This window comes from Athene cunicularia, assembly GCF_003259725.1.
Source record: "Athene cunicularia isolate RWA chromosome 14 unlocalized genomic scaffold, athCun1 chr14_part1, whole genome shotgun sequence".
In the NCBI taxonomy this organism is placed as follows: domain Eukaryota; kingdom Metazoa; phylum Chordata; class Aves; order Strigiformes; family Strigidae; genus Athene; species Athene cunicularia.
The window spans coordinates 4,528,744-4,540,900 of NW_020799118.1; the positions used below are offsets into that span (position 1 = coordinate 4,528,744).

Genomic DNA, 12,157 nt, shown 5'->3' on the forward strand with positions numbered 1-12,157 from the left:
CTCCAGCGCTTCCCGCCCCGAGGTCGCGGCGCCTCAGGCGAAGCGATGGCGGCGGGAGAGGCGGGTCCCGAGGCCCCCGGCGTGGAAAACAAAGCCGGGAAGGGTCTTACCTGCCCTGCGAGCTCCCGGCAGGGGCTCCTCTTAAGGCGAGCTGAAACCCCCTCTCCTCCTCGTGTGTGTGGGGAGCGTGTGCTGAGCGTAAATGGGAGCGAGGGGGGCTGTTCCTTTCTTACTACAAGTTATTTGTTGTTTGTTACTAATTGCTCGCATTTCTTAAGCAGCAAAACCAAACTTGACTGACCTTCCGCCTACATTTCCTCACACAATTTATCAGTACCTCAGTATTTTCTTGGTACCTCGCTTTTCAGTATCCCTACCTCAGTGTAGAAAAGGCTGGTTGTTCCCGTAGGGCTGAGAGACTCTTCAGACCTACTTTGGGAGGCAACTGAAAGTGAAGGACACCCCTCAGAGTTACTCTGCAATTCAGCGTGGTGAAGGGCAGGTGAACTTGTCTCTAATCCCTCCTAAAATACACAGTCTTTCTGGGCCTACCGCAGGGGAGATGGATGCCGCTTCAACTGGGGCAAAATCGCCCTCTGAGAAAGCAGGGGGGACACAGACAAAAACCCCTTTTTGTGCAGGGTTTCTGGGCAGAGGGACAGCGTACAGCCAACCTCTCCCGTAATGGGAATGTGCGGAGGATGTTCTGAATCTCTTTTACTTACACGGGGTATTAATTCCCATGATTTCCCCCAACATTATCTTCTTTTGGTAAAATGCCGTTATCAGGGCATTGAGTCACCTGTCTAGTAGAGTCAAAGAAATACTTAAGTTCTCTGTTTCATGCTGTCACATGTTGGCAGTTGCAGTGGGGTTTCTTTTGGTTTTTCTTTTTTTCTAAGTAAGGGAAAATAAAGTTTACAGCTGCTGACATTCCTTTTACTGCAAACTTTTTCAAGTTGACACTGTTAATGAAGATGCACTTTACAGTGCACTCTTTATAGATTTGCCACACTCACAAAAATTAACAAAATATGAGGGCTATTCTTGACTTTTCTCATACATGTGTCATATTTCCGAAATTTCATGCTAACATACATGAGCAATTCTTTTCATTGCAAACTGGATTGTATTGCCAACTGTTGTACCAAATACCAGGCTTTTGGTTCTCATTTTTAGCTGTCTGCTACTAAGCTCTTTCACATTTGCATTTAAAACTTGTTTTAGACCATAAAAATATCAGAAAAATGGTATTTTTACTTAGACAACATTTGACTTTTGTGACCTGCAGGTCATTTTACTGACCAAAACAAAGCCTTACACAATAACATAATGATTATCATTAACATTTATTACAGTTTTTGAATACTGTGTGAAAAGCTGTAGTCTGATAAGATTGTCTTTGAAGATTTACAGTAGTCTATATTGTTCATATAATTTAGGAACCAGCCGTTTCCTTGACCTATGTTTCCCTACAGTCCTAGAAATAGTATATTTTCTAATGATCCAAATAAAATACTGCAGGCATTTCTGTAGGCTGATTTTATTTTATACTATATATATTTATATTGTTTTATATTGTCTAAATATAGTATTAATGTAAAATTCTTGTGAAATGTACTTCTTGTGCTTATATATTTATTAACCAGTAGAGGGCTGTCATTTGTTACATTAGAAGGGCAGAATTTAAAACCTAAATCTTGCAATTAGTTTTTGTGTATTTTTTCTTTGCAAAACGTTAAAGTGTTGCTGAAAAAGTGTTCATAAAAACACAAGAAAGAACTTCAATAGGAACAGGATAAATAAAATCTGACTAAGAATTAGCTAAGAATTAGATATGGTATGTAATTTTCAAGTTGGGAATAATAGTCTAGGAGAATGGTACTCAGGGGTGTACATTTCCATATTCAGCAATGAGGTCTTGCTTTTAATTTTAAACATATTAAAACTTGTGATATATATGTATGTAATAAAATTTTGAGTAACTTTAGGAGTTTTATTCCATAAAAGATTATAAACAAACACAAATTGCAGGCTACTTTCAAACTGGTAGATTATATGAGATGGTCAGTACAGCCCATTATCAACCTCCCAAGGCATTTACTTGCATGTTTTAAAAAGGCATTAACAGACCTATTTGTTTCATCATATTGACACAATATGAAAGGCAGGTTGTGTGGTGGTGCGATAGAACAAATCAATCGAGGTGAGATTATTATTTGGATCACTCATTTTTATTGGGATCACCAATGTGAATCTTTAAGATATACTTTTGAGAACTATTTTTTTTCCCCCCAAAGTTTTAATTTTGACAAGTTATTAATCATTACTAGGGAAGAGAAAAATGCAAGAAACCATGACTAAGTTATTAATCTGCCCATTTCTGTAATTACAACAGTTTTTCTGAAAACTAGTAACAGTTCTTGTGCATCATATTAATACATTTTTGTTACTAATAATGTAAAGAGCTGAGGAGGACCTTGTGAGAAGAAACCCAATATTTAAATAGCTTCTGTAAAAATGACTTTATATTCTTTCTAACACATTGACATTTTATTTTGTCTTCCATCTTATCTTTGTAATTAAGTAAAACAGTATTTTCAACGGTGAAAGTGTGGTGAGATTTCCTACTCTGTGGATTTTTCATTGCATCTTTGGTTTGTTGTTTGGATTTTAGCCTGATCAACCCCATTATCTACAGAGAAAAATCTCTGACTGATTAGGGGATTTTTTAAACCTCAGCTGTGTTAGCCAGCTAAGACGACTAGGGACAATTTCTTTGAAATGTCAAAAAAATTCTCACATTTTGCAATTTCCCACAGAGTAAATTTTATGATAAATAAAATCTACTATTTTTACCTCGGATCACATATACCTTTTGTTTCATTATCTCTGATCAGATTTATCAACATACTAGTTCCTAAACTTACTAGCTGATGAATTTTAAGAGATTAACATCCATAGTCCTGTTATTAGTTTTCTTGCATCATTATATTTAAGACTATATTTATTATTTTGAAGATAAATATGCTTATTCTTTTTCACACCTTTAGTAAAAACAAAGAATACCTGTTGGAGCTTGTAGTTAAAAGATACAACTACTGAAGTGAAATTGCCTGAATGAATGCAGTTTTGTTATCCGGGTTTCCAAGGAAATATATATTTTTCTTTCAAATAAGAACAAACTTCCTTTTTAAGAAAAAGATCAAAAATGCAAATACTGATAGTTATCTGTAGGCATAAAGATACATTGGGAATTGAAAAAGACATGTTCCATAATTTGGAAGTTTATTATAAGCTGTCTTTTAGCCTTATCTATTAGTTTCATTAGAATAGTTAGTTCTGAGGTGGGCACTTTCTGTAATTTGTAATTGGCTTAAATAGATTTTTCTCCAGTAGTCTACATACAGAACATTTTTTTACAGGTTAAAAAATATTTCCCCTATAAAGGAAAACCTAATTATTCTTTTTCAAGGAAGCTATTGTAAAAATTAAATATGACATGCTTTTGCTAGGTTAAAAATGAACTCCAATAAAATAATTGATTTGGGCTATGGTCTGATGGATAGGGAACATTAGTAAGGGAAAGGCAAGTTCTCATCCTACATTGGCTCTGCACAGACCATGAGACCCTGGAATGAATTACTCCTTCACCTTCATTTCCCCCTCAGGTATAATTACCATACAAGTAACAGCAAGTGTGTTCAATGTACTTTGTCTTAAGTAACTCAGAATTAAACTTAAGTGGTTGTTAATCTTTCCACAGTATTTTTTCTCCACAATTACACAGCTAGGTTAAAAACTTTAAAGAATGTACAGTTCATACTTAAGCACTCTGAGCAACCTTCATTTTGATTTTTTTGTCCTTCTGCTCTGCATCTTATATAAGTAAGATACGTGATGACCATGTAGAACATCCCACTTTAATAGTTTCTAGATGTGAAAGTCATGAAATACAATGAGATTATTTTATTGTAGCAATATATAAAAATGACAGATAGATAATAGTGTTTGAATATGTTACTTCTGTGTGTCATCCATTTCTAAGCAACATGTTCATATTCACCCAGATATTTAGCTGTTCATTTAATAGAACTAATTTTATAAATTAACTACTTTGTTATTAACAAAAGAAGCAGCAGTTGATCATGCAATAGGGAATATTTCAACATGGATGTATCTAGACAGTATTACATATGTGTAAATGTTTGCACTGTTGTGACCTTTGTAGATTTGTTGTATAGTGGTGGCAATGCAAATCTGGTTTTGTAATTTTAGTTGAAGATTTTGTGTTTCCTGACCCTCTGTGAAAAAGTGTTGATGAAAATCATGTTCTGAGTGCTACTAGAAGTGGGGTTTTTTTTGAAGAGAAATGATTTTACACTGTTATTACTTATAAATTGTTTGTCTGAACTGCAGATACATAAGTTGTTGAAACATGTAGTTCAATTATTAATTTTTCTTTCTGATTTCAACATAATAGTTATAAAATTTAGGGATTAGAACTGGAGCTTTACAAAATATAAGCTACTTTCACTCACAAAGCAAATATTCTATCAAGCTGTTACTTTACAAGATCTTATAGAGAAAAAAAGTGTAAGGTAAGATTGATGCAGCATTCTGAAGAGCATGTTTTTTAAGCACCAGGAAAACAGATAGACAGTTAAGGAGCTAATTTGCATCTCAAGCTGTTATTCTCATCAGGCCGTGTCAAGAAAGGAGTGACGTTCTTTTCTTTCACAAGCATATTTGCTTTTTGTGGGTAAACCATATTTAGTCATTGTTTTTAAAGCTGGATTCCCAAAACAGTGTTTGTTGTGTAAGTAATGTGTAAAGTATAGAGCAACATTTCTGTAGTAATGTCCTGCAGATAAACCAAGACAAAATTGTGACAGTTCCTAAACTTCACTGGTGAAATATTGTTACCTTACAAGTTAGTATGAACTATCAAGTTTTCTACAGACATTTTTCCCAAGGAATATTATCACATTTACTGTTTTTCCAATACAGGAATAGTTTAGCAAGGAAATGTACTAATGTGACAATTAAAAACCTTTTAATATTAATTTGAAAAATGTAAAAGTGGTATTAATATTGTTTTACATGATAGACATTTCTAATTAGAGTGCTTGTGGCCTATTACTGAAACAGGATATTGCTGCTAATATAGGATCACATTTGTAATAATTTGCTTAACACTTTAATAACGGAAGACAACTGCAGTTTCTTCATCACTGAAGGAATACTCTGATTTTCTCTATGGGACAGATTCATTTTGCCGCAATAACTTCTTGACTTTTAAAGAGAACATAAAGTTAACATGAAGCAAACTTTCCTGATACATGGAATTTTCAATTCCTCTAAGCATTTATAAGCTTGAATGAATTTCCTGGGTTTTATCACGCAATACAAAAAATCAGAACTGAAATCTACATCTTTAGTTGCATTTCAAATCAGTACATCTCTTCTACCCTTTACTTTCAGTAGCTCTATCTGAAAAATTAGATATGTACCAAATTATCACACCTCTAAGATTTCTGTCTTAGTAAGATAGTATTATGAATGTGTGATGTTCTATTTTTAATGATGTTTTAAACTCAATTTAAAGTAGAGAGAAAACTGTTAGCTTACGTTCTTCAGAGTCTGTAGGAAACCTCTAATTATAAAGCAGCAATAATCATTTCATAGTTCAGACTGAAGCTGGGTTCTTATTTTAGACCTGAGGAGTGAATTGTCTTTACTGAACTCCAAGAGTTTTTTGGATCACTTAAACTTTGCATGCTGCATTTTATCCTAGAGTGTATGTTTCTAGGGAGTTTGTCGATTAGTCAGATGGAATGTTTTACAAATATAACACCCAAAAAATCTCATCTGACTGTTAAACATTTTTGTAGAACCTTGAAAGTGTGAGGCCTACAGATGTCCCAATCGTAATTATTTTCCCGCGAAGAAAACAAGTACATTGTTGTTATGTTAATGAGGAATTATGCAAATCAAAAGTGTCATGATATGTGAGACATGAAAAAAGACGTAAACCACTTTTCCAGCCAGGAAAGCAAACAGAATTCTAAACATTTAAGTCCATATAAGTAAAGATAATATAGATACTAAAGAGGTATGGATTAAATTATTCTTAATAAAAATGCAGTGTAAACCTGCAGCCTAAGCATAATGTAAGACAGAATTAAAGCTACATGGGGTTTTCTTAAATCGGGCTGTAGAGCACTGGGGCAGGCCCCTGAGAAGGAAAACCCCAAATTTTCAGATCTAGATATATGGACAATATATCAGATAAAGTAGGAAACTAACCCTAATGCTGGTGCAAGATAAAGTTATTAACTACATTTTTTCCTTTGATGGAAGCACACACGTCTTGTAATTTAAGTTTTGGGGTGCTTCAATGTAGAAAGCTCTAGTGGTGATTTCTTGAATCTTGGGTTTGAATAGAAATATCTTCTATCCAGAAAGATACCTGCTTCTAGAAATCTCATGATATATTGACTCATTCTTTCAGATTCTCCATTGCTGCCTTTCTCTCTTCAGCTCCCAGTTTCATGGTTATTCCCCTCTGTCATCCCAGAACTTCATGCTGTAATGCCAGTCTGCTTTCCTGTGCATTTCCTATGATTGCTTCAGTCTGATGTTTTTTCCTTATGTAGGAGGCTTAAATGTTTTAATACATTTGGATGAAAACGTTATTCTTAATCACAGTCTGTGCCAGAGTCAAAAGTTTTTAATTTTTTATTCTCTTAGTCTAAAAAGAATAAACACTACATGCTTCTTTCCTTTGAGACATTTTGACCAATACAATTGTTTTTATACATTAGTTTGCTAACTTTGACGATGAAATCCCAGTGAAGAGTTTTAGAGAAGCAAAATCAATATCCTCGCTATATTAGTGTTACATTTTAAAAATGTTTTATAGACAAACATTTTTTTTCCTGAAATAATATTAAGAACCAAACATTATTTTGGCTTGTACACAAGTGTGTTTAATTGTGTGTGTGAATTGCTGTATATTTTGGTCACTTTTTATCCTGAAAGTCCAGGGTGTGGTTTGATGATATGATAAATCTAGCTTTACATCTGACAATAGCTATAAAGAAAGGCTGTAATCATATGACACAATTATCTGAAAGGTTCACATCCTGCCAGTTCACATTCATGAAAAAAATCTTAGTACATTAATACTAAACCAAATGACATTATGTGAGAATAGTTATTGTTTGCCTTCTGATTATCAGAATAATGCTAGCATAAAATTTGCGTCCTATGCTTTGCTTGACAAAATGTGGTTATTTGCTCACCTCTGGACTTCGGACTGACTGCAATGTGGAAAATGGTTTCCTAGAGTTTGTTTTCTGTGGGAAGTTGGTTGGTTTCTATAGCTTGAAAGTCTCTAACTAAAAAAAGGTAGGAAAAGCAAGGTTCACATGATCATAAACCAGAATCCTTATTGCACAAATACTGATTCACAAGACAGGTGTGCAGAATTTTCAAATAAAGTAACTTTTTAAAAGCATAAAAACAATTTATAAACAACAACATTAACGACATTACTGTAAACCTTTGATAAATCAAAGTGTTTGTGGACTTTTGCTTTTTGAGAGTATAATGGAATGGGATGTACCTGAACAAAGGAGTAGTTACTGTTTGAAATGCAATGTATTTCTCAAATAATATTTGAGATGGTATTCTTTCTGGGAATTTTGTAGGAATAAAGGCTAGTGCAGCAGAAGCAATGATTTTCAGCATAATTTGGAGTAGTAGATGTATGCATACTGCGTTTACTAATTTTATTTGGCAAATGAATTTGAAAAGTGGAACAGTGAAACTCAGAAATAGGTGTTGAGTTTGATTAGGAACAATTGTGAGATCATCTTTTGTTTATCAGCAGGCAAGGGAATGAGATGAAATGTTGAAAATATTCTGAACTACCCATTAATACATTAATGGGGGGCAAATACCATAAAATAAAATGAGAATATTTTATATAAAAGAAATTAAACCAGGGCATATAATATTTAAAATAATTGGTTTTTTAAGACTAAAAATAGTAGCTTCTTATTTTACCCATCTTTATTTACATTAAAGCTAATTGCTGCCATTGATGATCTCTAAATCCTTGACCCTGTTGCCCTCTGGCCCTTTTATCAGTCTTCTTGGAGCCTGAAAATGAATGGCATTGCTTGAATAGAGTTACATGTTTTCAGGTTTCCCAAAATTTCTAATAGTGAAGGATGGTTCAAATTATGATTACTTGAAGAATAGACTAAAGAAACAGTATCCTTATTTTGCAATAACTGTAGTGATGATTCTGCCAGCCCTCAGTGCTACTTAAGCAGATACTGGAGAAGCCCAGGCAGAAAACAGTACTGAAGAGCTCATCCACATAAATATGCTCCAAAGAGAACCTGGAAGATGGGAGAATGTGAAGGCTTTTCCTACAGGGTGGTTTAATTTTCTTTTGAATTTTGAACTTTGAAGTCTTAGGCAGCGTTATACTTTCTTTTGCTGTCATTGTATCATAATTTGCCTCTGATGCTTTGAGACAAAGATCGAATTACTAGACATGGTTTCCATAGCAATTACAACTATCTGAATATGCATGGAACTGCTTTCTCATTGTTTTCCATTTTCCCAATGATTTTTATTTACCAGATGAATGGTACAAGTTATAACTTTATTAAGGAGCTGCAGTGGGGATTTGCTGAGTTTTTTGGGGAAGGGAGTGGCTATCTTAATCATGGCTTCACTGTGTTTATGAAAACCATAGTGAGTAATTCTGCAATTTAAAAAAACCACCATTATTATCTCCCCACATTTGTAGTTTAATGAAACATGTACATGTGCCACAGTCATTTCAGGTCACAAGGCATTGTCTTCCTGCAGACAGGTCATAGTTTAAGCTGTGGTTGAGATGTGTAGACATGCTTGATTTTGGTGGCTGTTCTTCAGAGGGAAGTCAAATGGAGTGAGTAGTGCCAGAACTTGTCAGGTGACATCTGTAAAATCCGTTATTTTGTGTTTGTCCAATGACTACGAAAAGAGGATTAGGTACTATTTGGGATCTTCAGACTCTACTATGATATAAAAAGTGAGTACAGATAAGTAGATATGGTCCAGTTCTGTTCTGCCTTTTGCCCTTGAATAATCTATTGATAGGATTTCTGAGTTATGACAAAATTCTCCAATATGTCTACTAAACATGTATAATTTTCTAAATTATTCTGTAGTGATACAGCAACAATTAATTGTTCTGCACAGTAACTTTTACAAAGAAGAAAAGCACACAATTTGTAAGTTACAGTAGTTCAGCACTGGGAAGTGCCCAGTAGTTCACTAGGAAGTTAGGAAAACAAGAATAGAAGAGCATGTTTTGCACATGGAAACTGTTAAGAGTTCTTTATGAGAAATAAATGTCTTAACTCTTCTCACACTTCGTCGAATTTAATTCAGTGGATTAGTTGTATTACTTGCTATCTCCTGGCAGATCTTCTACTGTTGAATATCTCTTAGTTCCTCTGTTTCTTATATTTTGTTCTCTTTTCCCTTGTCAGGCCTCTATTGACACTTGATTTGTGATTTCTCCTAACTTGGGGTATAACTTCCTTCTAGAGAGTTATGCCTTACATCTTTATTTGCAGTTTGTTTTGTGTCAAGCTTTTTTGTACTTACACAGCCAAAACATAGTGAGCTATGCAGATCTGTTACGAGGTAAAATGTCTGACTATATAGTTTCACAGATGGAGCGGTGCTAGTTTCACAGTGGATGTGCTGCTAAAATTAAAAAGGAACAGCATGGAAAACATGTTATCTGTAAGCTAAGTTTCTCATTGAAATGTCTGTGTTTGGTATACAAAGATAGTGACTGAATGCTTGAGGTGTTTGTTAAGAAATGAACTCAAGCTGTACTTTTTAAAACTTTACTGTGACACATATGCTAAATTTTCTTTGTATTTTTTCAAAAAGTTTTCTTCTTATGGGAAATTTAAGAAACCAGTATTGCTTTAGGTCTCTGTAGAATTCCTGCTGGAGTTTGTCAGCACTTTGAATGTAACCACTTGCTTTGCACCAACATTTTAGACAAGAATTTAGAGTTGAATTCTAGATTCTGCCATGAGATGTGCATATGCTACCCCTGTGGATCCTGAAGAATAAAAGTTAATTGCAGTAATTTACTGCTGAGTTTTGTAGCGCATGTAATCAAAATATATAGACTGACAAGAAAATCTACAGTCAAGCATATTCATTTTAACAACTGTTACAATTTCAGTACCATTAGTAGATCCTTATTGATAAGTATTATTTCTTCTGCTATGCCTTCTTTGACACACTCCCAATGTACCAAATCTGCCCTCCTGTCTTTCTTTGTGCTGTTATCACCCCCTGTCTCCCCTCTGGAGTTTTTTCACAGAACTTCTCAATCCCCTCCACCCTGTAAAAAGAACATTTTGCTTCTGAAAACAACTACTGGAAGGGGCTCCTCTCAGAATATGATACGTATGGGGTGAGAGACAAAGGACAATCCATATCTAGGGTTGCATGGCTGAGAAAGGTAGGAAGTGATACGGTCATTGGAGGATTGTCTGACATCCCATACAGAGGCATACAATTCAAAAATATCTCCAGTGAAGTTTGAACTAATTTTCTGTCTGGATTTCACTGTACTCCTTTCTTAATGCTTTTTTAAGCTGCAGTAGGCTACAATTTTTAAAAATTTTTTTGGGGGTCCTCTAATGAAAGACAAATTCCTCAGAATGGGTAGTTACAAAACTGCCATAGAGGTGCTCACCCATAATCTAAGTTTTTTTAAATACTTGCACACTGTTGCCTAGTAAATGAAGTTAAACTAATGAATTCAGTCTTTAGTATACATAGCTTTAACTTTTGTAGCTTTATTTTAATTTTATTTAAATGAAACTCTTACTACTTACTTTTGGATAAAGTTGTGCAGATGTAGTCATCGTCGTAGGAAAACAGTGGGGGAGGGAGAACAGTAATATATATATGAAAAAAAAGATGTTGCTAAAATTCACAGAGAATGCTAACACTTTGAATGTGGCAATGTATATTGGGCAGGGCTTCTGATTTTGAAATATTTTGAAGAGATTTGGAAAATATGTCTTGATTTACCTTTTTAGCCTTTGAAGCATTATTTCATGACCCCATTTGCAAATGTTCATAATCCTATAAAAGAAATATATAATAAGGTTCTTAAAAACCCTTGAATGTTGCTTAAAGTACTTTAGAATCCAAAGAAATATACTCCTATTAATGCATAATAAAACAAGAGCCTTTATATTAAAACTGGTTACCTGTGAAGTCTTTTAGGCATTTTACTTTTTAATTCTCTGTGCCCTAAGTCTCATGTTGAATTCCTCCTGCAGCCAGATCTCCCGTTTAGATTCCTAGGGAATTCAGGATTACACTGTCAATGCACATGCATTCCAATATGCATGTATTGGAAAAGGATTAGATAAACGGGTGACTGGGAAACACAGCAGATTCAGGTATGTTTGTGCTGTACTTTGTCCTGTTTTCAGCTAGAATGACCTACCTTATAGTTAACATTTAGTCATATATTTTTTCAGTCTAAAATAATTTAGTATTTCCTATTTCTAAGGCCATGTTTTGATAACATTTGAGTTTTAATGGTATGTCTCAAAGTAATGAAAATACATAGGGTTAAGGATGATTAAATGTGCCAGGCTACTGCTGACAGCCAGTGCGTAATTATATACCTTCTAAGCACCATATGCAACACAGACTATCACTGTAAAGTATTATTTGTAGCAGCTGTAATATTCAGCAACTCTTTTGTTGTTTGGTTTGTCTTGTAGTAATGATTGAATACTTTCTTAATATTTATCCTAATTAACATAATTTTTAATCCCCTACTTTTGGGGAATGAAATAGTTGTACCCGTATTGAACAAATTATCTTTCTAGCAGTAGTCTCTTGGCACTTTCTTGAAAAGCCTAGGAGTACTTCCAGCTATAAACTGCACAATATAGTTTATTTTATGATGGAGGAATATGGTTTTCATGTCTATAGATTAATATTTCAACCTGGCTAATCTTGGTAGTAATTGAAGGTTACAGTGTTGTACAAAGGATCTTTAGATACAGATGCAAAGTAGATTGATAGTAGCAGC

General features: G+C 34.3%; 1 protein-coding gene across 1 annotated transcript in view; it reads right to left on the reverse strand.

Moving 5' to 3' along the window:
- ERCC4 (ERCC excision repair 4, endonuclease catalytic subunit) overlaps window positions 1-10,967 on the reverse strand; it is a 25,026-nt gene extending 14,059 nt beyond the window's left edge. The window contains exon 1 of the mRNA XM_026859140.1: window positions 10,938-10,967. Coding sequence (XP_026714941.1) covers window positions 10,938-10,967 — 30 coding nt within the window. The remainder of the gene's footprint in view (window positions 1-10,937) is intronic.
- Between the last annotated feature and the right edge of the window lie 1,190 nt (window positions 10,968-12,157).